We start from the raw sequence: 25,817 nt of genomic DNA, 5'->3' as shown, positions 1-25,817 counted from the left end.
CCGGAAGGTGCTTAACTTTGCTCCATCCTACATGGTCTCTTCCCTGCAAGCCTAATGAACACAGGTTACGGAGCGCTCCCGGGTCCAGTAACAGCACTCAGTGCATAACATCACCTCAAACTGTAGAGACACACTGTTAAATCCTACCCCTTCTAGCTCACTGCCAATTTTTTCACTCTGCTAGTTTTTTTATTCATATTCTTTGGTAAGTAAAGTGTGACCCCCCTCCACGATTTATTTTTAGCCTATTTTTTTAAGGAAAGGCACTTTACGGAAATGCCCAGTTTCAGCCAGGTTTGGCAGAATAACACACCCGAAGACAATGACGCCTGGACTGTGTGAAAATCAGCAGCTGGGGAGATGACAGAGGCTCGAGGAAGTGTCCCCACCAAAAAAAAAAAAAAAACAAAAAGGCAGGCCAAACTCTGCTGAGCCACATGGCACCAGTCAGCTGGCCAACTGCACGTGTAGCACTAAAAGCACAAGCCATCTCCCTCTTCATTGGGGTACCTCACTGATTATGAATGGTGCTGGAGTCATTCTAGGAAGGAAAGAAACAACCCTCTGAGAAAACTGGCTTCATTAATTCTGCCGATCACAGAAATATCTGTTCTGCTTGTTGTCCCTTTTTCTCTGATGTCCTCACTTCTGGATCTCATGTCTGCGGCCCCTGCACAAGATGTATCCTTACGTGCCTTATTTTTCCTTTATCTATCTCTGGTCAATATTTCTCCATCTATATTCCCTGGGCTTCTGTAGACTTTATGGCCTCCTTTATCTGTGACTTCAGTTCTAGAGTCAACAAAATCCATGGTCTGGCAACTTGTCTGCTTTGGCACATACCAGAGTGAATGGACCAGGAGGACAAGCTAGTAACTCTCATTTTCAAGCTGTCAAAGGCACCAAAAGGGGATATAGCGAGGGGTAAGAACAGTCTGGTATACGAGAGACTAATGGATTAAAATCAAACACAAAAGTAGAAACACTGCTATAGGATCTCTTGACACCATTACAATGCCCGGCTACAGGAAGATCTAAGATGACTCAAAACGGAGAATTCAGTGAATTACCCCTGATGTTCCCCCTCCCACTGCCGCCAACCACAAAAAAAAACCCCAGCTCTATAGATTCCTCTTCTACTTAATTAGAAAACCAGAACAGAAAGCAATAAAGTGTTCTAGGCAACATTAGTGCACGTGCTTTTGTGTCATCCATTCTCAGTATTAGAAAGAGCTACTCCTCCACGGCTCTCTTCATCAGCCTCGGACAACATCAATTCTGACTGGAGTAGGGGCAACAAACCAGCTGGAAAATAGCAACAAGCATTAAATGGCTCACTCGATCCATCACGCAAGGTTTATTCTGCTTTAACTATAGTGCCCCCGGCCCCCCTCCCCCGAGAAGCTGAAGACGGCCATGGCGCCCGCACCCATCGGTGCCCCCCCCCACAGAGGTTGAGGACAGCGATGGCGCCGGTGCCCCACGCCGCGGGCCGGTGACCCGGGGGCAGGCGGCGAGGGACAGCGGGGTTCCGAAAGCCGTGCGCAGCCCTTACACCACCTCCCCTCAGAGGCCGCCGGCCCGTAGCTGGGCGGCGCGGGGGGAGGGAAGGCCTTTGCTGCTCCTCCTCCCCGTCTTCCTCCCCTCCCCGGCGGAGTCCTCCAGCCTTCCCGGCGTGCCCCGCGCTTACCATAGAGCGCAGGGCCGGCCCCGCCGCTCGCCCTCTCTCGCTCGCCCCGTGTGTGGGAGGCGGCGCGGCCGCGGCGACATGGCGGGCGTGGGGCAGGCGGGCAGCGCGGCCGCCGAGGCGGAGAAGCACCTTAACGGCGAGCTGCCGCCGGAGCCCGAGGACAAGGACGGGGCGGAGGGCGGCGCGGCGGGGCTCGGCGCGGAGGATGGTGCCAAGAAGAAGCGCAAGAAGAAGAAGAAGGGCAAAGCGGGCCCCGCGGGTAGGGGCCGGGCCGCGCCGCGCCAGGACCCTCAGCTGACAGGCCGGCGGGGCGGCCTGAGGGGGCCGCGACCCGTCAGAGCGGGCCTCGTAGGCGGACGCGGGTGGCTAAAGGGTCCCGGGGGGCGGGCAGGGCGATGGGCGCCGCCGAGGCCGCTGCCCCGGGCCGTGGCGGCTGTGCGGGCTGAGGGGGATCCCCTCGGCGAGGAGGGGGCTGTTGGGGGCTGGTGCCGTTCAGCACCGTGGGAGCTGGGGTGAGGGAAGTCTTCCCGGCTCCGGTGCACGTAGGGGAAGCCAGCCCTTCCCTCGTCTCCTCCTGTGCCCTGAGGGGGGAAAGGCGTAAGGCTGCTGCTGTAAAAGTCATCCCGCATGATGGAGTCTCCGTACCCCTCCCAGGTTCGCTGAGAGAGCTGGAGCAAGTCTGGGCAAACAGTCTAAAGGAGCTACGGTTTGGGTTTGTTTTAGCAGGCTGGCAGTTAGTGGTGATCATGCTGTGCGTTTATAATTATCTACTTCACACCCATATTATCTCACAAGAGCAGGCTGCTGCTATGGCAAGAAGAAGTGCCCTACAACCTTACACATTGAATCTGCTTTACCAAAAAAAAAAACACCAAACCACCAACAAAAAAACCCAGCAAGTGCTCTGGTGTCTGCAGGATGAGTACAGCATAATATTTCTATAAAGTTTTGAGGGTTGATGTTTACTAATGTGGACTTATGCTTTTACTGTAAGTCATACTTTGATTTTCCAAACAGGACAAGAAACAGATAAGGAAATGGAAGGTGCTCTCGATGATGTAGCAAAACAATTGGATAAACAAGCACTGGAGGAGAAAGAAAAAGATGATGATGATGAAGGCAAGTGCAACTTACCTTTTCTCTTGTCGTTTTAAATTTCAACTACTTCTTAGACTCCCATTTTAACAAACCTTTACAAATGTCTTTTGATTCTGGGTTGCTTAATTGTTTTTTCAGCTTGAGTGAGCGGAGATGTAGCTATATATACTTTTTACTTTTTTGGCAGCAACTTAGCTGTCACGCATACATATAAAAAAATAACAGGGACAACAGCTTTATAAAGTTTCTTGTTTTCAAGGATCTTGTTACTGCAGGGAAATGTTTAATTTAAGATAAGGTAAGCTATAAATCATTCTCACTTGCATTACCATGGTCAGTATAAATTTATGTTCCAAATTCTGTCTTATTCTTGGCTTAGAACAAAATATACAGAGGAAGATTATAAGGGAGCATTTTAATTAATAGGTCTCAGAGTCTGTACCAGTCACTTGAAACCTGTCCATGTGTAATCGTAATTTTTCATTAAAACTGAACCGGGGAGAGATTAATACACAAGCAAGGCATACACCTTGTGTGTTGCTTGTGCTATGCAGCTGATGTTCTAAGCAAATGCCTGGTACTGAAATGCAGGCTGGATGCATCTTTCCTGTAGGAATATGAGATCAAAATGCTGTCTTTGTTTCGATGAGTGGTTCTCAATAGAAACATTTAAGAAAATGTATCTCTTAAGTTAGAAGTGTAGTTTCCTTCTTGTAAACTAGCATTTAAAGTTCGCGCAGCACCCTAAAATGGTCCTTATTGTTCTGCTTACAAATTTTCCTAGTTGACTATTGCTGGAATTCAACATTCCAGAATTTAATATATTATATATAGGAGTTTAAAAAAAATGAAATAAATGTGCCAAGATATATAAAATTACGCATGCTCTTTGAACATTATTATTCTTTATATAGCATCCGGTTTTATGCAATTACTTTCAGTAGAAGCATATTCTGATGGATTATTTGTTTTATAGTATATTTCAGGTTATGGAGTTGAAAGATAATTAACACAATATGTGCTTTGCCATCATTGCAACTAAGCTAAGAAGTATTGAGGAGGATAGTGAAAACTTTATACAATGAAAAAAATCTTTGAAAATTATTAGGATAGTTTTAGTTCCATCTCAGGATAAATAACATTGTTAGCTGCAGATCAAGTGCAGTGTTCTTTTATACTTTTTACAGTATTAGCAATTAGTATTGCAGTATTAGAAAGTATAAAAAAATGAAGTGGTGTTATCACTGAAATGATAATCTGCCTTTTTTTCACGTATTAGACTTGGATGTGTTTTTAGAAAAACATTAAATTTTTTTCAGAAAAAAAATTGCTGTAAGCTTTTTGAAGACAACTGTGTGTTCTTTCTTGTGCTTGTTCTTACCACTTGCCATCTTAATTGTGTATTTTCAGAGCTGTTGCTTAAGACATAGTGGTGCATTAGATTAAAACCAATAAAACACCTTCCTCCCCCCCCTTTTTTTTTCCCCCTTGATAGACCCATAACTGAGTGACTTCAGAAATTAGACTGTATACCTTTTGAAATCTGGGAGAGATTAGGAAGTGCTCTTCACATTTCCATTGCAGTGTTAAAACATGTTGATAGATAACACTCTTGAATGATATTAGGCTAAGTTATTAAAAAGCTGTACTAAAATGGCATAAGGATGGGCTTCAGTTTTGCAAAGACCTTAAATTGCTTTTCTGCTGAAAATTGTTTTCATTATTAGCTGAATAACATGGAGACAAACAGGGTATTGGTCAGATGCAGTAGTTATGTTTCTGGCAGCACAGTTAGTCTGCAGCAGTCTTCAAGGACATGAGAGTGTAGGTCCGGTTAGTTTGCCTTGCAGTTGGCAGATTCACGTGCAGTGATGTATGAAAAAGCCACAATAAGCAGACAGCTACAGCAACAACATTTAAGAAATGCTGTTAGGCCTAGTGTTTAAAAAAAAAAAAACAAAACTAATTGCCGAATCACTTGGTGAATGAAATGGAGTCATGTCTGATTCTTTTTTTGATGAATGGTTTGAGAACAGCTTAAGGTCAAGAGAAATATGGCAAAGTTACAACATTTTAAGGAAACGTATATGCGCTGTTAAGGGGTTTTGACTATCTATGAAATACGGATTGATGGAGAGTCTGGTAGGCTGGACTGCGTTGTAGTTACACTACTAGTACAAGTTATTTGAATTTTTGTAAAAAAATTGCAAGTGTAAGATACTTAATGCCAAAATGAGCTGAGGAAGGGCAGGGGTGGCACATTACTGAAATTTGCCCCAGCTGCAGGATTACAGCAGTCATTATGGCATAAAAACGTGGATGACACTGACCATCATGAGAGGCTTGAAATCTAGTGACTGGAAGAACCAGTCAGTTCTTTGGCTTGTTTTTTTTTTTTTTTAAATAAGTAAGCATGTACAAGTTGCTGTGTAGATGCATTCAAAATGGCAGTGCTTTCACTTGATTCTGAAAGTTCTTTCAATTTTACTTTTTGCTTTAGATAAAAATAAATGCTATAAATGTAGATGACTGGTACTTACCCATTTTGAAATGAACTTGTGGTTAGGTCCAGAAAGTTTAGTTAGGTGGTATCACATTAGGTAAATAATTCATTGTGTATGAAGTAACTAAGCGTTAGATGTATCCGAATGTGAAGTACTTGGGGTTCTTGTTAGCTCCCAAATGTGACTGTAACATGGCGTGGCCGATTCATGGTGCTTACGTGCTGTGCTCTCTGAAAACCTCCCACTGGTACATCCCACATGCAGTGGTTTTGTTCAGTGCTGGTTGTGAGTTTCCCTGTTATCTCCAGATTAAACTCATCCTGACCTAAGTGCTGTCATCTTTACTTGCTTGGGTTTTTTATCTTTCCAGAAGCATAAAGTTCCTTCAGCTGAAGCATCAGAAGATGGGTTTGAAGCAGTAGTTCCCAGCTTTCTGTTAGCTGTTGTGTCTAATACAGTTTTCTCTCACGCCCTCCCCTGTCCCCAGGCTTCTTTTTGAGTGAATTGAGAATAGAGGAATTTAAAGTAGGACTTTCTGAAAACTCTTTCCCTGAGCTACTTTTTTTCCGCTCTGTTTGGTGATGTGTTTAAGTCATCAACTTCAGAAAGTATTTTCTTAGGTCTGTGTTTGGTGTAGGGACTGAAAATGCTTATGGTTTGGTGAAAGCTTCTATCTGTCTTTTTTTAATCCATGAAATTCTGCTGTGAAGGAAGTGTTTCCAGATAGTCCAGATGTTTTTGTGTCTCGTTCAGAATTCTCTGGTTCTTCAAGGTTATTTTATGTTCACTTCAGCGCTTTCTTTCCTGTAGATGGAGAGGGTGAAGGAGATGGAGCAACAGGGAAAAAGAAGAAGAAGAAGAAAAAGAAGAAAGGACGTAGGTATCAAGCACAAAAATAAAGATAGACTGCATGAATATTTGGTATAAGCATGTGTAACTGCTGTTCTTGGCAGTTGAAACAAATTTTTGGATGCAGTTTGCATTTGTAGGCTAAGTGTGGCCGAGTTCTCTTCTTGAGCATTGGCCAAATAAAGTCATATGAGGGCATTGTGATATGATGTTGGCTTGGTAGAAGCTCAGACTCTAGTAAGGGGATTTTAAATAATTGTGCTGTTTAACTTTTATGGTTGAAATAAGGTACTTAGTATTTCCAGTGTACCATATGTAAAACTTTCTTAAATTATACTCAACAGCTAAGGTCCAGACCGATCCACCTTCTATTCCAATATGTGATCTATTTCCCAGCAACATATTCCCAAAGGGAGAAGAATGTGAATACCCACCAACACAAGATGGGTGAGTGTTTTAAGCTTAAAAAATAGATGCTGTCATCTGGATGTGCTGAACTGCAAAACTGTTAAAGTACAACTAAATAGACGAAGTGAGTTCCAATGTGCGTTTTTCATTTTGGTTTTTTCCCCCCTAACTGGATCATCTAAGAACTTATTGAATAGAAGTCTTCAGGCCCGAAACATTCCTCCTTTCCTTCCCTAACCTTTTAATTAAGGTATAGCCTGTATGAGCAGAATTGCCATGAGGCAGGAGACCCAAGGGACCAACAGGATTTCAGTAGGCAGTTTGTAGGAAGAATGTGGTCTGAATTAGAACCGAGTGAACGTTTAAAATTTAGGGGGATGAGACGCTATTATGCAGCATTTTGGGGGGCATTTAGATGTCAACTACTACTTTTTTTTTTTTTTTATTTATTGGTAGACATATGTCAATCTGAGGGTATAAGACAGTTTAATCTAAAAGCCTAAGTGGTATATTCTGCACTTTGCTACTCTTTGTTTGTATGGATATATAGTTATTAAAACCTAAAGCGTTTTTTATAATTCGTAGTGATGTGGGAGTAATGTGCAATTTTACTAAACAAACAACAGCTGCTAGTGGTTTACTGGAATGGAGATCTGTGTCCTTACTTTTTCATAGGGTGCTACTACTTCCTTATGCTTTATTAGGAACTAGGATATACCAGATTGACTGAGTTTCCTGATTTTTCCTACATGAAGTGTTGTGGAAGGTCTTGTTTTACTCATATGGGTAGTAGGGGCGGAATCAGCTTCAATTGCATGAAAATCTGGATGAAAAGACCAAGTATTACTGAAAACTTCCCAGGAAATTTTGAATCAAAACTCCGAAAAAATAGGCTAAACCAAAGGGGTTCTGGGGCGGGAGAGTAGATAAATATTTGTATTTCTGGACATGTTGTTTAGTTTTCAATTGCTTTTTTTTTCAGAATCAAATTACTTTGAAACATTTATTGGCTGTTTAAAGTCAGTGCCGGTTTCTCATAGAGTGTAAGCAACGTAGTTAAGAGTCTCGTACATCCTACAAATTCGTACAGATATTCCCAGATAATATGGTTTCATTTTTATGAGATTAAAATTTGGTTTGAGGCAGCCTTTTATTCTTTTTAATGAGCTCAATTTGATCACAAGGTGTGCTCGTATTTATAAGTAAATGTCTTGATGGTATGCACAATGTTAGCATGCTAATGAAGGACTTCCGCAGGGTAGTCCTGACGGGCTGATCCAGGAGTGATTCTTTCATAGTTAAGAGTTAAGTGACTGTATATGCATATGCCATGTTCAGAAAGACATGATTTAAGCGATTCAGGAAATTAAATTATAAACATCTTAAGGATGTTCATAGTTTATTAACAAATGACACATGATTTTTACACTTCTATTACATATCCAGCTATTGAGGATTAAATGTTTTATTCTGGGCTTGCTGTTATTCATTTGAAATGGAATAAAAACAAATCCAACAAAACCAAACCACCTTTTCTAGAAGGATTTAAGTGAGACGTCTTTTCTGTACCAAGTAGTGTTCTGCTATGGAAGAATACACTCTTCTAAGGAACATGAGGTAGTACCTTTATATAATTTGCTTAAGCAAATATATGTTTGGTTTTGCTCCTAATTTAAATATTTAAATCTTATGATGCTACTTTAGCATTTCCTAGCGTAATCAGCTACTTAAATTAGTAGCTGACATGAATGCTAGGATATTTCCTATTATGAATAGTAGTTTTATTTTATATATTAGTAAAGCATTTTTGTGCCACTTCACTTATTCATGCTGAGGTCAGTAGGGTTTTGTCTTTGATTTTTTTATTTAAAGAGTTGCACTTCTATTCTTAACTCTTGATGTCACGTGCTTTCTAAAGTTATCTCTCATCAACCTAGAATTGTGTATTTTGTGTGGGAAGTTGAACGAGAAGTGGGTGTAATTTGATTTTCAGGGGAAGAAATAGCAGAGAATCAATTCTTATAGACAACACACTAACAGCTTTGGTTTCTTTATATCTTGGGTATTTAGTTCTATTTGAAGGCTTGTGTTTTGTGATGAAGACACCTGAATTTGAAGTGATGCCACATGAAGGCCAGAAAAGCTATAAGCTTTTCATGATGCACTCTTTGGTTAAAGTGGGATTAAGGAATTCTTGTCCCTGCCTGCTTGTTTCTGCCCCTGTGCTGTTGTCTGGGTTAAAATAATCTGGGGGAATTACTTTCTGGAATTCTTGTCTTTGATCACTAAAATCTGCGTGACACAATCCTGTAAAGATTCGTACTAGTGAAAACTGGGAGCTGTGAACTGGAGTGAAAAGATGGGAACAAATGACTTGGAGCAAGAGGTGAACTCTTTAGGATTACTTATGTGGTAGCCAGCACATTAGGAAACTGTCCTCAGAAAAGCTTTTTAGCTTATGTACCTGTCAGAGGACTTGATGTTTGGTGTGTGACCTTTAGCTGATTGATGGACTTCTCACATGTCCTGAACTGCTTAGGCCCAAGTGGGATTTCATGTCACCTCCTTTCCTGAGCTCCCAGGTGGCAGTTGTGAAGCTTTGGCAGCAAAATGCTTTAGGTCTGATATAGTATTTTTAAATGTAGAGGCTATTTTGCCCCCAGTTGTCTTGCATGGAGTGACTATATGCTGAAATACAGTAGGATAGAGGGAGGATGGCTTTCTGCCAGTTTGCTGGAGTTTGCGCTTAAGTCCAAGACTGGTGGCAGAGCAGCTGCCCAGACTCTGTCAGCAGCTCTTGCTACCAGAGGGTGTTCGCTGCTGGAATCCAGAACAGTTTGAAAAGATCCTCAAGTCCCTCTCCCCACTGGCTTTCTGCAGTATACCTTTTCCATCTTCGTGTGCCATGACTGCTGGTCTGGCAGTAGTCTTAATTTCCAAGCACAGTAAGGGGGCTCAGGTGTTGCAGCCTGTTGAGCTTTTTTTTTCTTTTTTTTTTTTTTGGTGGAATTTACCAGGGATAAGGCAAATTCTAAGAGTAGTATGTGTGATGATTGCTGTTGGAGCAAGAAGACTGCTCAGGAAAGTAAGCATGGGATTTCTCTTTTGCATTTGTTACTTTATCTGAAAAGGACCGAGAAGTTCAAGGGAAGCAAGGTCTCAAAATACGTGGAGTCTCTGGTCATCCTGAGAAAAATTATATGGACTAGCCTGTTAGCCTTCTTTATCTTTTCAGCTCTGCTTTAGGATTGCAGACCTCTTAACGCTGTATAAATACTGAGTTCAAAATGCAGCAAAATTGCAGGGCATAGTCTCTTGGCTCCCTCATGCCTGTTTTTTGGCTGTGAAGGAAACTTAAGAGTAGAGCCAAGTTACATGTCTATGAAACGGGTAAGTAGCTACACTTTTGTATTTCAAAAAGTAAGCCTTTAACTCTGCATATTCTGTTGCTAGCTTAGAATCAGCTCACGTACGTAAAGGTAAAAGTTAATTTCTAAATTCAGAAACTTCAGTGTAGTTCAGCATCTTTGGTCCTTCTGGTTTATCGTCCCTTTTCTTTTATGACCCACCTACCAGGATGTGCAGCTGTCTATTGTTTTTAGTAGTATTTGTGCTGCCTAGCATGTATGGAGTTGTTCTTAGAGTTTTCACCAGGGCTTTTTTTGCGTCATTACGGGACTTCAGCTTCACCATTTGAAGGGTATCTCTACTTTGTAGTCAGAAGAGTAGTCTTGGTTAAGTTCTGACAGTTGCTGGAGTGCTTAAATTACATTTTTGTTTGTTTGCTTTCTTGGAACCTTAATTGTATGGTTTCTTGCATAATAAAAAAATATATTCAAAACTAATCTTATATTTAGTCTTGTATTGAAAATTATTGTTTTTGTTCTGTGAGCCTGCCAAAGAGCCAAAATGAGTGGTGTTCTCCTGGAACAAATGTTAATTCACCGTCCAGCAAATTTAGAAAGTAACTTCCTAGCATGTGTCATAGTTACTATGCGCTGCGTTAGGTGTTATTACCTAAATATTCTGAGGCTGAGCAAAAATAATACTGGAACTGCACGCTCTTAAATTTTGAAGGAGCTGCTTGTCTCTGTGTCAGTAAAAGTTTCGGGGACAAGTGCCTACACTACTGTGGTGAGATTCTTCTGCATACAGGAAGAGCACTGGCTGAATGAGGAAGATTGTGCAAAAAATAAGCTTTTTGTACGAGCAGAGCATGTTGCAGTGATTTGCCCTGCTAAACTCAAGGTAGAATTGCAGGTGCTGATAAGAATTTTTTTCACTCGGTTCTGTCTTTTTGAAAAGAATCCTGCATCCTTCAAGCATGCCACTTCTCTGGGCTGTTGGGAGGGTTTGAAAATGTAAAGGGAATAATATGGTTCATGGTCTAACTGGGTTTAATTTCTATGTATACATGATTTATTTTTTTTCTGCAATGTTATTGCCATTCAAGGGTGCCAGTCTGTGGTGCTTATAGATTTTTATATGCTACCTTTTTTCTGAAAATTTTATAGATCAGGATCTTTTCTGTTGCATAGGCGAATGCAAACCTGACTGATTAATAAATGCTTTGCAGGCTTTAGACAGAAGTTGTAATAACTACTGTGATTATAGTAACTTTTAATGACACGCTTTCTTTATTTTGAAGGCGAACTGCTGCTTGGAGAACAACTAGTGAAGAAAAGAAAGCGCTAGACCAAGCCAGTGAGGAAATCTGGAATGATTTTCGGGAGGCTGCAGAGGCACACAGACAAGTGAGGAAATATGTTATGAGCTGGATAAAACCTGGAATGACAATGATAGAAATCTGGTGAGGATACAGATCTTCTCAAAGACCTCTGCTGTAGATTTTCCTTCTTTCTCCAGAGGGGGAGGCGTTTAGTCTTAATTTTGTGTTTTAATTCACTGTGTCATGAGTCTTGGGGGGGATTTCTGTTTAAAGTATGCAACCAGTATCCCCAATTATTTCCTTTGTTTCCTCTTAAAGTATGTTCTTAGCATATGCAGCTTTACAGGGCCTGGGAGCATACTGAATTTCAAGCTAAGCTTTGAGTTACGTTCACTTATTTGGAGCACACGCTTGATTTTAATGTTCAGGCTACTCTTGCGTATAAGTTCTGCAGTGGTGCTGAGAGAAGCAGCAATAGCGGTAGTAAACGATCCTCACTTTTGACAGAGTTGTCAGTGAAATGCTACAGTGAAATGCACCTGAACGAGCAATTCAGGTGCAGTCTGTGGTTGGGAATGGATGAAGAGGCATAAAACAGGCATGGCTGTGTACTCGGTCCAGGGCAGGAAGATTTCGTCTATATTTAGTCTTCATGGACTGATGTTTCTGGAGAAACACAGTGTTTCTTTGTGTTATTCTCAGTTTATAATAAATAACTTTATCATTATTATTAGTAGTAGTCATAATAATCACGTGCTTTCAGCCTGGTATGACTGAGGACTGTGCTGACGAGAGTAGGATAGTAAGGAAACTAATCAGAGCTGATCCTCAAGGTAACTGTGTGAAGAAAATGGAAAGAAATAATATCAGGGAAAGTGGCGGAAAGACAGCTGCATTAATTAATCACCAGTCTGGCTGAAACAAATCTGTCATTGAATTATACAGTTTGACTGTTACAGTTACAACCAATAATTTTCTCAAAATATGACTTTTCTTCCTGAAGTACCTCAAGCTCTGGGTACTTGCCTATTAAAATAAGCTCTCTTTTTTTTTTTCCAGATTGCTCTGAGTGAATAGTTTTCTTAAATAAAATCAGATTTTGATGCACCGGTGTGAGCTGCAGTTTACATCATCCACTGCCACTAAAAGAATATGCACTGGTGGACATGTAGCTTTCCAGTATCTAACAGCTTGAGAGTAGACAAAAACCAAGAACAAATGCTAGTCTCATAAGGTGTTATTTTATCACAGTTATTGCTTAAATTAAAAAAATGTTACTGTTCTTCTTTAATTAGAATTTTTTTAAAATAAATGAGAGGGCTATTTCCTTTTTTATTTTTTTTTTCCTTTTTAAATCCCTGTAATTCTAAAAAATTCATTTAATTTAACTAAACTTTAGTTGTATAACCATCTCTGCTGCTGAGGAAGAGTGGGCTACATGTAGCTTGTAAAGGATGGATATTTAAAATTTAGAGTAAAAACACTAGTGAGGTAGTCAATCTTGCCTAAGAAAAGGGTAGAAGAAACAACACCAAGAACTGAAGATTGTTACGTTGTGCTTATGTTTTCCAGTCTAGGGTCTCCTAGTTAGCATACAAGTAGTTTAAGATTTCAAATTAAAACACTTGCTTGAATATTTTTCTGAGGTTTTGTTCTTGCATTGATATATTTGAAGTGATCGTAAGAAATATTAATGACAGCTGTTCTGTTCTTTTTTTTTTCTTCTCCCTCCCCACTGCCTTTTAGTGAAAAACTAGAAGACTGCTCACGTAAGCTGATAAAGGAAAATGGTTTAAATGCAGGTCTTGCATTTCCTACTGGTTGTTCTCTGAATAATTGTGCTGCCCACTACACTCCCAATGCTGGAGATCCAACAGTCCTGCAGTACGATGACATTTGCAAAATAGATTTTGGGACACATATTAGTGGTTAGTTTTCATTTATGAATCAAAACTTTAAGAACATTCTTCAGTGCAAAGACTATGATGCTAATTAACTTCTGCTGATTTCAGGTCGTATTATTGACTGTGCTTTTACAGTCACATTCAATCCAAAATATGACAGATTATTACAAGCCGTAAAGGATGCCACAAATACTGGAATAAAGGTATGATCATCATGCAAGTCGTTTATCAAGTCTTTTACAGTAAACTTTGCAATTATTTTCCATTCATGTTTGCGCTTTATTTTCAGTGTGCTGGAATAGATGTACGTCTCTGTGATGTTGGGGAGGCCATACAAGAAGTTATGGAGTCTTATGAGGTTGAAATTGATGGCAAAACATACCAAGGCAAGTTCTTTTCTTTGTGTAAGAATAGTGTTCTTAGAGTGTGTATCTTTGTACAAATATTGATTTATTTGCATCATATTGAAAAGACCTCCGTAGTAGAAGTATGGTCGGAGTGACTTGCATAAATAACAAGTTTCTGGCTGGCTTGCCATTCCTCTGGGGGAATGTTCTTGGCTTGTCCTTCCAAGTATTGGATATTTAACAGATAAGACGAAGGCTAAACAACTGATTCAGAATGTACAAATTATTTGATACCTGCTGTTTGACTTTATTAATGAACCCTTGTTACTGATGGAGTTGCTGATCTTTAATAATGAAGGTTTGATACAGCATACAAAACTAACTTGTGTCTTGGCTGGAATTTCCACAAGATGTGTGAATAGTTTTGTATTGAGTTCCTCTGCAATATGATGAGTTGGTATTGTACTTTCAATGTGGACTAACAAACCGAATTGCCTTAAAGGGTTTAACATTTGTTAGGAAATTGCCTGTAATATTAATGTTTTCTTCAAAAGTGAAACCAATTCGCAACTTGAATGGACACTCGATTGGGCCATATAGGATACATGCTGGAAAAACGGTGCCCATTGTGAAAGGAGGAGAAGCCACAAGAATGGAGGTAAATGGAGTTCTTAAATCTTTCTGTTAAGTTTCCCCAGCTGTCACTGCAAGGCTAGTATTTCTCGTGCTCTCCTGATGTGTAGTATTTGTGATCCTAGTGGATAATAGCAGCAGAGGAGAAACTTTGCTGTACTTTGTAGTGTTCCTGTAAAAAAGTGATCGCTCTCATTTCATCTCAGTGGCTCCTCCATTTAGCCCTGGAGTGTTGTGGTATCTAACAGTTGATGGAATTGAAGCATTGGAACCCTGCTATTTAAAAAAAACAAACCACCAAACAATAATAAAAAAAAAAACACCACCAAAAAACCTTGAAATCTGAATGGCCTCAGTGATGTTTATGGAAACTCTTGCATAAGAGTTTCAGATTTTGGGGTGAACTTGAGGGGACCAGAATTTTCCCGAAAGGTGTTTGGACTTGCCAGTCATTTGCACTTTCCTTGTTTGTTCACTCTGTAAATAAAAAGACAAAGTAACAATCATCTTTTGCTCAGATAATTCTTGAGAAATACTTCTGTAGTGTTGTAGCTTTGGATGACTTTTTGTAAGTACAGTTAGATATGAGATCTTTCTTGAAAAGCTTCCAGTGCAGCTTTTCTTTAGAGATACAAAATAATAAGCATATTTGTAGTTAATGTGAGAGGTTAGATGAAAGATGATGTTTGAATACGTTTTGGAGCAGGGGAAGAGAAATTGCTGTACATGACGTACCAAACTATACCAATAGGAAAGGCGGTATTAAAATCCGTAACCTGAGATTTAGCTGCTACCACTTTGATGTAAGCTTGCGTGCTAACAAGATAAGAAGGCTTATTTAAAAGATTGTTAATGAGATAAGAAGCTTTTAATTTCATTCTAAGCCTGGTCACTGACAGCAATGATCACTAGTAAGCCTATCAGAGTAAATAAGACTTGTAAGAGCTGAATAGGGACAGGGGTGATCTGGACAGAATTGTTTTTTGAGGCAGGCTCACTCTCATCACCCAGAACTTGTATCATAATTGTTATCACCTTGTTAATGATGTAAGCAAAAAGACAAAGTTTCAACTCTCATCTTATAGGAGCATGCAAAGGGATTAAAGTGTGTTGGAAAAGGAAGGTAGAAAAAGCTTGTGTGCCCTTCTTGTTTTAGCTTAGTGAATGGTTAGGTCTTGTATATCATCCATCATTAGTATATTACTAGTATAAAACATAAGTGGTTTTTAAGCAAACCTTACTTAAAGATTTCAGAGCTTTGAGATTGTTTTAATTGAATATCCAGACACTGGGGAGAAGATGCTTTTTAATTTCTTCAGCTTCTGTAGGTTACTCAGGACACAATCCTCCATCATTAAAGACAGCGAGTTTTGCCAATGAAGAATGTGGAGCATAGCCAAACTCTTACTGTACTGTGCTAATTATAGTATCAAACTGCAATCCAATGAGTTTTTTGTGACAGTGAGAAAGAGGGCTTCTGACGGTCCTTATTCTGAAAAAGTGGCCGTAAAGTGAATTTTTTTGTGGGATCGTGTGGGAATTTTTGTGTGTTTGTGTTTTGGTGTTTTTCTTAAATGGAAGCAGTTGAATATTCAGGGCATCTTTAAGAGTTTTTTTTGTCTTGAATTTGAAGCCTGCATTACTGCTTTCCACATTGCTTCTTATTTTTAGGTTGTGACTTTCAAAGTAGCGTAATAAACTGAAAACCCCAGCTCCAGCTGTCCATTAATGTTTGATGCCCTATCTTGTTAAGTCCCTTTCACAGTCCTATCGTTGAGGATATGCGAATGAGTTTATATAATGGCATTTCAGTATGTTCTTGGCTAGAATTTTGATAATGCCCTTGCAGATATGTATCACCTTCAGTTCTTGAAGAAATTCATCTTGTGGAGTGGAAATGAGCAGGTTAAGGGTTTATACTAGCAGCTGTTACCAGAAAATTCTTGCAGAAATTGGGCAGAAAGTTCTTCAGTGCAGTAAGTCCCTGTAATCAACATGTATTTGCTATATCTAAACTATACGTTTCCTAGGACTTCTATCTGAATAGCAAAGGAGAATTACTTCCAGTTAGCAAATGTTTTGCAACAGAATGTAGTTTTTTGGCTATGTTAGATGTTTACTTTGACAACGTTTTAACTGCAATGACTTTGAGAAGTTGTGACTGAAACATGCTGATATTTATGGCTTGAAACAAATAAAATGGTACTAACATAAATAGCTGATGTTCTGGAAATGTCTGTAACTTTACCGTGCGAAATCTCCGTATTGAATTTTTCTCTACGTTGATTTGGTCATTGAACCTATTCACATTTAATTACTTGTATTCAGAAGTTGTTATACTGAGATCATTATATCAGAATGGCCTAATGTCAGTTATTTTCACGTTGCAACATGTTCCCTTTTTTTCTCTCTCCTTAGGAAGGTGAAGTATATGCTATAGAAACCTTCGGTAGCACAGGAAAAGGTGTTGTTCATGATGATATGGAGTGTTCTCATTATATGAAGAACTTTGATGTTGGGCATGTGCCAATAAGGTTGGATATTTTTGTTGTTGGTGGTTTCTTTGGTATATTGTGATAGAGCTATTACTCTCCTGGGGTTCAAATTTGATACAATGCAGGTTCTTCACTAATTAATCAGGCTGTCAGAGGACTCAAAAGGTGGTGTTAGCAATGTTCGTGTTATGAAATGTGCTCTGATTGTAAATCTGGAACAATATGGAATTTACTCCGAAGAATCTGGAAATGGAGAAAAGGCTTGATTATGTCTTCAGAAGTCTAGATTGTTTTTTAACATCCTATCATTAGTAATTTTTTTATAATTAATAATATATAGATTATGTTTATATATTAGTTTGTATATTAAATGCATAGATTTGTGTTCTTTAAAATCAACATTTGTATTATGGTTTTGTGTCACAATATTTGTCTTAGCGCTGTTCCCAGAATATAGCAAGCTCTTCATGTCATCTGTTTTGTTTGTATGGATATTTTGTGGTTTTTAAGTTCTTGTTTCAGTGTATTGCTATAAAATGAAATAGCTTATTAATTTTCAGTTTTCATTGGGATTGTATTTTGGCATTTGTAGGAGTGCAGCATATTTTCTGAAGTGAAGGCTATTATGGTTAGAAGCCTAGCAGGCAGACATGCTTCTCCTGATAGTTCTATTTTGTCTCCATAGAACAGTCTAGTAATATGAAAAAGGTGAGGGGGAAGAGAATTAATCTAAGGGTGGAAAGGAACTGCTTATGTTTGGAAATAAGTTTATTTCTTAGCAGATCTGTAAATCCCTAATTTTTATCCATATATATCGTAAGAAGTATGAATAAAAGGCCTACCAGGTATTTGGCTTCAGAAGTAAAACTTCAGAGTTTTAAACCACTAAGCTTATGCCTGAATTAGTTCATATTATTAACCACTTCGGATCAAGAATAATTCTGGTTTTCTTTACAAAATGAGTCTTCTTTTCATTATATAAGAGAATGATTCCTGTCACTGCGTTTTTAGTTTTTCTTGGGTAGTTAGATGCAGATATGTTCACAATCTAACTTCCCCGATTTGAAATGGATGGCCGGTGTGTTTGGCAGCATTCAGATTTGTTTTGAAGGATACCTCTTTACGGGAGGAAAATGCACTTTCTTTTGCGACCGGCACCACCTGATTGATGTAGGAACAGACATCCCAAGACTGGGCAGTCTTAAACCACCTTGAAATCTAACCCTTTTCTTAATTGGTGTGTTCTATTTCTGTAGTGAATGCTTGCTGATGATACCTCTTTCTTCTCACACGTGTTTGGGGTTTTTGTTTTGTTTTTTTTTCTTCAGGCTTCCAAGAGCAAAACACTTGCTAAATGTTATCAACGAAAACTTTGGTACTCTTGCCTTCTGCCGCAGATGGCTAGATCGCCTGGGAGAGAGTAAATACCTAATGGCATTGAAGAACCTGTGCGACTTGGGTATAGTGGATCCATATCCTCCTTTATGCGACATTAAAGGCTCATACACAGCGCAGTTTGAGCATACTATACTGTTGCGCCCAACGTGCAAGGAGGTTGTCAGCAGAGGAGATGACTACTAAACTCAAAGCCACCTCAGCACCTTTATACTCCAGGCTTTGTTGGAACATATTATACCAGAATTAATTTGCAACATATTGTCTGTTTTAACAGTGGACTGATGTAATACTTTCCATATTTGGAAAGGAAGAAATTTAATCAAAGGCAAGTCTTCTAATGTAACTAACAAAGAAAAAAAGCTTTCAGGCCTTTAGAAATATTTCAAAAGTTACTTATTTTTTTCTGTTCAGGGAAATACGTGCTATAAAGCTCAATTTTTAGTTTGGAATGAGTTATACATTTTGTTTTGAACATTTATGATAAAAGATGCTTTTCAAATATTTATATTACCATATTCCTACTTGAATGCTTTGAATGACTACACCTGATTTCTGCGCCCAAGTCCTCTATGATATTGCCTTTTAAACTTCCTGGAATCCATTTTATAAAAAATAAAGACAAATTTTCAGATCTAAAAATATATATACTTTTTAGAAGTCTGGTTATGATTCTGGTCAGGAGTCTGCTGGGAAACTGCTCTATTAAATATTTTACAAACTTGATTTGCCATTTCTTGTCTTGAAACTGGACCTGTCTTACCCTTAATGTGAACCTTTGCCTTTTAGTCCTTATTTAAATAGTCTTGTCAGTGCTGGGATACAGGGCAAGAAGTCATCAACGCTTTGCAGGACAGAACGTGACTTCAGTAGAGACGCATAGAGATGAGTGCTGTGATTTGAGAGTGCCAGCCTTTGGCTTAGATTTTAGCTGTATTTGGAACATGTCAAATGCGTTTTCTGGTCTCTGTTGCTGTTACGAGCAACATGCATTTCGGGCTGATGTCAACTGTGAATATTAGTATATATCCTTACATATTCTTTGCCATTGGCATGCCTTTTTGCATGGAGTGAAATTTTGCTTTGTGTGATTCCCCGTCTCCTTTAAGTATACACATTAGATTGGACAAGTTGTGGGGACAACGAAAACATTATTTTGGAGTGTTGAAAGTTCTTCCATACAGGCAAACTAATCTGGAATATTTGATGTTTTCTTGACATAAGCGGTCATTATCTGTCTTCCCACTGCAGCGAATCTGACTGGTGAGTCTCATTTGTAAAGGTGAATTAAATCCCATGGGTCTTCAGGCCTAGGTGCCATATGTCTTCCAGTGCTCTGTGTGTGTGTAGATATATAGATATATATGCATAACTTGCATATTAAAATTCTGTGTAGCTACTGGTAACACAAACATCAGCTTCCTTAATAGGTCAATAACAGTGCCTTACACTGCTTAGGAAACAGAGACACTTCACCTGCTCCTTTATGGTGACAGCCTGTGTTTATTTATAGAGGAGTTCATATTAATTTAGAAATATCAGTTCTTGCCCCCTCTGTCTTTGGGTAAAAGCTGCAGTTTGTCCTTTAAAACTCTGGTATGTTAGCTGCAGTTTAGAGGGGAGCAGTGTCGTGTACCGCCGTAAAAGTAATACCCATCAGTGGGTTTTTTCCTGTTTGTAAGTATTGTCGAAGCTTAGTACTGCTTGCAGAAATGGATGAAATAGGATACTGAAACGTGTATTCCTGTTGTTGCTGTTTGGGAGTCTCGGCATCCCAGCAATGAATTTTAAGTAATTTATGCAGCTGTGTGGGCATGTGTGTCTCAACTTCCAAACAAACAGTAGCTACTGTATGGGCTTGTGCATTGCAGAGTGAAAACTGGCCCTTGAAAGGATCTGGGATGAACAGGGTAGAATTAATGGTTTCCAGCTCACCCTATTTTGGTAACGAGCCTGGTTACTACAAATACTGCTAGAAACAAGTAAGACAAATCCGCTTTGGATCCTGGCCTCTTACCCACTAATTCCAGACTTTTCTTTCTACAAAGGTAGTCTGTTAGTATCTCTGGCATTTGATACTGTTCCTACAGCTTCAGGCTTTTTTAATCTTCCTGATGGTTACTTTAAGAATGCTTTAGTGTTACAGATCAATGATTTGTTTTCCTCCCTTTGTCTTTTCTTTTACCGGAACACAATGGGCAGATCCAGCCTAGCAGAGCCACTTTGGACTATGGCCTGTTCTTTTGACTTACTGGCTGTGTGCTAATTCACGTATGGAAGCTGATAATTACGTGTAACAAATTGTAGAGGAAATGTTGCAGAAAAATACTTGCAGAACATGATGATGATTTCTTGCCGTCAGATTTAATTGGGTTTGTCTCGATACGTGCTTCCTGTGCTGCGGACCATCCTGCGCTTATACCTGTCAGTGTAGAAGGCAAGCTCTATTTCCACCTCTTCCTTGCATTTTAAAAAAAAAAAATAAAATCCCTCTACTGCTTTCATGCTTTTTAGGCTGCCTTTTCCTGTTGCTGGAAGTGTAGTTATAAAAGTCCCGGCCATGCTGTCTCATAAGTGTACCGTACTGTCTTGTTGCTTGACAAAAAAGTTTATCAAAGACTTCTGAGCCAGATTATTGAAGTCTGTCTTTCTGAAATACCCAGAAGGTGGGAATCATCTTGTTTCTTGAGTATGTTTTTGTAGAGAGTATATTTATTAGAAGTGCCAAAGTAGAGAGTTCAGAACCTACTTTGCAGGGTTTTTCCTTCATGCAGACCTTGAGACACACGCGTCATTACAGAACGTACAGCAGGACCTCACGCTCTGTCCTTTTGATGCAGGTATGGCCTAAGATTTTCCTCATTAGGAGACTAATTTTAGACTTGAACAACATGCGTCTCCTCTTAGATGTGGGGTTTGGGTTTTGGGGTTCTCCCCACCCCCCCCTGCTTCTTGATTACCCGCTTGAGTAACTCTTCAACCAGAATGAGTCTTCTATTAATTTAATGGACCCTTACACTAGTTTTCTGACTGTAAAATAGCGTAGCTACTTCGTTTCATGTTCAATCGCATTAGCAGCGTTCCTGACGCTGTGCAGGCGCTCGCAGGGGGCAGCAGGCACCCTCAGTTTGCGGGAGTCTTTCCCAGGTTGTTGGAACTGTTTAAATCCTGCCCGCTCTGCTGGCACGAAAGGAGCAGGACGAGGCAGAAACTTTTGACTGCAGCTTTTGCCAAAGCGAAGTGCCCTTGACATTGTCCCCAACCAAAAAAAAAAAAAAAAGCTGTATCGCATTTGAGTTTGGGTGAGCTGCCCTGGTGCGTTCCCTTTCCCTCGGGCAGGGTGGCCCCGGGGCTGGAGCTGGGCGCAGGATCACGCGGCGCCCAAGGCCCGTGTCGAATGCCGTGGAACAGGGGAAGCAGGGCCGGGGGATGCAAACGCTGCCAGCCGTAAAGGGGAAGTCTTGCGTGGAGAGGTGGTTTGGTCATCTTTGTTTCTCAAAGCTTCTGCAGCGTGGGTACTCTGTACAGCATAACAAATTTTGTTAAAACTACAGGGCCTTTCCATCTAAAGGCCAGATTCTACTGCTTTTACTTAAAGAGGTCGGAGTATTCAGAGTCACAGGGCTCCTGTTCAAAGCTGTTTTTCTGCCTGTGTTTGTGGTAGATGATTACCTTACGACTTTTGCATTTGTCATTTTGGCTTAAAAATGCCACCTTACTGGAAAGATCAAGGGTTTCCCTTTTTAGCGGCAGACTTTATGAAAAATGGAAATAAACTTGGTGCTAAGTAGCAGCTGTAAGGTATGTCCCTAGGGACGCGCTCTTCTACTTCAGGCTCTAGCTTGGAAATAACAAAGCCGTTCTAGCACTAACTGTGTGGAAGCTGCCGTGTAGCAGCCCGGCTTGCAAGGGAGCAGGCATTTTAAGGGCGAGTATAACTCACTTTTGAGCATTTGAGGGAGGGAGGTAAAGTCGTTGTTACAGCAAGAAAGCTGCCGTTGCGCCTTCCAACTTCCCGTTGCCTCCAGTATATCAAAATAATATCCATATTGCATTAAAAGTACAAAACCAGAGTAAGATGGTATCACGGAAACTTAATGATGTGATATGTAAACGTGACTGGAATTTGTTAATTTGATTTCTACAGGTGGTATTTGGAGGCAGAGGAACTTTGTCAAATGCTACTTATTTCAAATATTATTTTCTTTCAGGAAGGAAGAAGAGAGTTAGGCTTTTTGTAGGTAATCATTTGCTAGGATTTTGCACTTCCAGCTTGTTGGTACTCAGCGTTCCGTGGAACTTCTATCAGCTGTCCATAAACAGAAGGCAGGCAGTGTATTTCCTTAAGTCCATTCAGAAAATAATGTTTCTGGCAAATGGTTTTATGAAGGTGTGTTTAGAGATAAAGACAATGTAACTTGAGAACAGCATAGCGTCATTTTTTTTTTTCAATAGTATGTATTTTTCTACATGGATTCAGGAAGCAGTTCTCTTTTTACAAATTGAAATGTTTGAGTACTTTTAAAGTACATGAAAGAATAATTAGACAACTGTGCTGTGACTCTCAGGATTTTTGATGTGTGTTTTTTGTCGGGGCAGCCACCCAACTCTTGTAGCTGAGGTTAAGCGTCATAGATTTTTACTTTTGCTTTTATACTGATGCTGACTTCACTCTTATTTTGCAAAGCTACAGTGCTATAAAAACAACAACAACAACAAGCTGTGTAGACTAGTCAGCAGTTAAGACGCAGAATAAGGCTTTTAGTCATTTTTGGGCTTTAGGTGTCTGCTTTCCCAGTTCTTGAAGTTAACATTTTTTCTCAGTAAGGCCAAATCTCTGAAGCCCTTGAAATGGAGAGAGCTGTAGAGAAGCCTCATTTACCACTAGATGAGAGTGAAGACACGTAATCCCACTGCCTGCTCTCTGGATGCGTCTATCTATTGCCACCTGGGGCTGGGAAATGGTTTTACTTTTCAGTTTAAGAATGGGCTACTTTGACCTGCCTGACGTGTGGGTGGCGCTCAGCATGTTCACAAGTGGTACAGGGTGGAGAGCGAGTAGCTGGTGGACCAGCTGGGGGCACTGCCACCCAGAGGGAGCAGGACAGGCTGTGGAAACAGGCCAACAGGAACCTCATGGACTTCAACAAAGGGAAATGCCAAGTCCTGCACCTGGGCAGGAATAACCCCAGGCACCAGTACAGGCTGGGAAGCAGCTCCCCAGAGAAGGTCCCGGGGTCCCCAGGGACAAGGAAACCATGAGCCAGCAATGTGCCCTTACGGCAAAGCAGGCCAGCAGCCTCCAGGGCTGCATGTGGCAGAGCATCCTTGAGGGAAGTGAACCTTTCTCTCTCCTCAGCCCTGGTGAGACGCAGCTGGAGGGCTGGGTCCGGTGCTGCCTTTCCCAGTACAAGACATGGACTTACCGGAGTGACTCCAGCGAAAGGCCAGGAAGATGATGAAAGGGCATCTGAGCATTGGAGCAACTGATATATGAGGAGAGGCTGAGGGAGCTGGGAGTGTTCAGCCTGGAGAAGGGGAGCTCACGGGGGTCCTATCCATGTGTGTAAATACCTGATAAGGGGGGGATTAAGGAAGATGGAGCCATGTCGTGGGCAGAGTGATTAACTTCACTTGTACGAGAGAAGTAGTGAAATGTTTATTAACATAAAACAGTGATTTAAGAAAGTTAGTAGTGAGTGCGACAGTGTTTTACGAGATTCGATGCCAGGGTACACTTGATTATTTACTGCATAGAGGCCAGGGTCAGACAAGCTGCCAGGGAGACCCTCCCATTGAGTCACGAGGTTCAGAAAGGACCCCCTTGCTTTCTAAACTCCTTCTCAGAGAGGAGTCTAGGTGCGGCTGGATCCAATCCTAGTCCCAGACTTGGTCAATGGTTTATGTCTAAAGGATTATATACGTGCAATCAACCCTTGTATCACTTAGCTACGATTTCAAAGTTTAGCATGCTATTAGTCACTTACCGAGAATCTGTTGCGGCGAGGAATCTCTCAACCTCGAGAAGAACCTTAAGCGAGCGTCCCCACTCAAGGGGAGATCCTGTTGTGCAGCCCGCTGCCGTGCAGGAGAGCTCAAAGGGCTCTTGGGCTGTCCGCTAGTTACGGAGTAAGAGAATTGACCTATAGTCGTATTCTCATGGGAACAAGACACCTAGGTCCCTACTCCAGACAGTGTTTTGATTATGTTGCCAGCCATCTCCCACAGTTCAAATGCAACTCATAACAACTCCCGCTGATGGCCACGGCTTGAGCAGGAGCCAGGGGAGGAAAAGGGGAGGGCACACCACCACAAGCCAGGCTCTTCTCAGCGGTGCCCAGTGACAGGACAAAAGGGAACGGGCACAAACTGAAATAGAGGAGGGTCCACTGAGACAGAAGAAGCAAGTGTTTGTAGTGTGAGGATGGCCTAGCACCAGCACAGGTTGCCCGCAGAGGTTGTGGTGTCTCCATCCTCGGTGCTATTGAAAAACCCGACTGCGCACAGCCCTGAGCAACCTCTTCTAGCTGACCCTGCTTTGAGCGGCGTGGGACTAGGTGATTTCCAGAGGTTCCCTTCTGCTGTCAGCAATTTTGTGCACTCTCCTCAAACATACTCGGTAAGTGACTGGTTACGGCACAGTGCCACTTCCCTGGTGTATCTGGGGGGAGGAATCCAGCCATTCTCCTGAAGGACTGAGGAAGGGAGTCAGAAAGTGATCTCACAAATGCACGTAAAACCAGAATTACTGGAAACATTTCTATCAATGGAAACATTGAGCTACAGCCTGTGTGCATGCTCACCCTATGCTTGGCTGGCAAATTACTGCTTATGGAGTGTTACTGTGTGCACGAGAGGGTCCTGAACCTCTCATTAACAGTAATTGCTTTACTGAGTTCCTACAAGCGCTGATTGTGCCGCGAGAGGAAATTCAGCAAGGGCAGAGGATGGAGTTCTAGGTGGTCAGGTAGCAGGTATCTGGGCTGCAGACAGTTCATACCAAGGTAGCAGTGGAGCAGAGCCTTCAACCTGAACCTGGTTTTCTGAATGTAGATTACAATGAAGGTGAAGAGTAGAGGAGACAAAGGTTAGGGCTTCTTGAGATGCTTTCACATGATTAGTCTTTCATGCAAGGACCTTGGCTACCAGACCAGCTCCCTGCTGATAAAGGAGGGAGCTCTGGAACCATCAGGTGGGTTTGCCCCTGGGTCTCTTCTGTTGTAACAGACCACTCCACCTCACTCTATCCCTGTTGCTGCTACAGGTGCTGGACCCTTGAGTTGTGGAACCCTGACCCCAGGAACAGCTGCTGCTAAAACGGGTAGGTGGCCTTTGATCAAGAGTTGTCTGGTTTCTTAAGGCCTACAGCACCACGTAGGCTTCCGCACTGGTTATGGTTATTTCTGCTCCTGAACCTTGCCACTTCTTGGCTCCGGTTAGAGCTCTATTTTCAATACTTACTAGAGTGAAGCAAGGCAGAAAATAAGCACGTAGACTCATGCTGTGCTTAGGCCTTACTCTAGGTAAGGGGTGCAGAGCCAGAGACATGAAAGAGCAAATATGAAGAACCAAAGCAGAAGCTGTTGAGAAACGCACTTGAATTATCTCAGCCTTACGCTGGACTGCAGTAATCATCGCTATCCTTCCCACTGACTAGAACTGACTGGGACTAGAACTCTATGGTTGAGTCTGTCCTTTCTCCTTCCCTTCTCCTGTTCTACCCAAGTGAGCACCAATGGGAAGAAAGCAGAATTTGATTTCGCTAAGCTAATGATGTCTTTTAGAGAAAGCCTTGAGACTTAGCAATGCCTGCTGCAGCGAGAAC

At 41.0% G+C, this 25,817-nt stretch overlaps 1 protein-coding gene across 1 annotated transcript; it reads left to right on the top strand.

Annotated features, from left to right (window-relative positions):
• Positions 1–1,688: 1,688 nt before the first annotated feature.
• On the top strand, positions 1,689–18,718 carry METAP2 (methionyl aminopeptidase 2). Its single transcript, XM_054198333.1, has 11 exons — positions 1,689–1,949; positions 2,708–2,809; positions 6,103–6,168; positions 6,486–6,588; positions 11,198–11,359; positions 12,965–13,146; positions 13,231–13,325; positions 13,412–13,508; positions 14,024–14,127; positions 16,521–16,636; positions 17,926–18,718. The coding sequence occupies exons 1-11, from the start codon at positions 1,769–1,771 to the stop codon at positions 18,176–18,178; spliced, it is 1,461 nt and encodes a 486-aa protein (XP_054054308.1). The 5' UTR covers positions 1,689–1,768; the 3' UTR covers positions 18,179–18,718.
• Positions 18,719–25,817: the final 7,099 nt, after the last annotated feature.

This window comes from Rissa tridactyla, chromosome 1 (assembly GCF_028500815.1).
Source record: "Rissa tridactyla isolate bRisTri1 chromosome 1, bRisTri1.patW.cur.20221130, whole genome shotgun sequence".
NCBI classification, from domain to species: domain Eukaryota; kingdom Metazoa; phylum Chordata; class Aves; order Charadriiformes; family Laridae; genus Rissa; species Rissa tridactyla.
Note: the sequence above shows the minus strand (reverse complement) of the source record. Positions and strands in the feature narration are given on the sequence as shown.

Coding starts and splice junctions, on each gene's coding strand:
- METAP2 (XM_054198333.1), top strand. CDS start 1,769: ATGGCGGGCGTGGGGCAGGCGGGCAGCGCGGCCGCCGAGGCGGAGAAG. Junction 1,950..2,707: donor GGGCAAAGCGGGCCCCGCGG/GTAGGGGCCGGG, acceptor TTTTCCAAACAG/GACAAGAAACAGATAAGGAA. Junction 14,128..16,520: donor GAGAAGCCACAAGAATGGAG/GTAAATGGAGTT, acceptor CTCTCTCCTTAG/GAAGGTGAAGTATATGCTAT.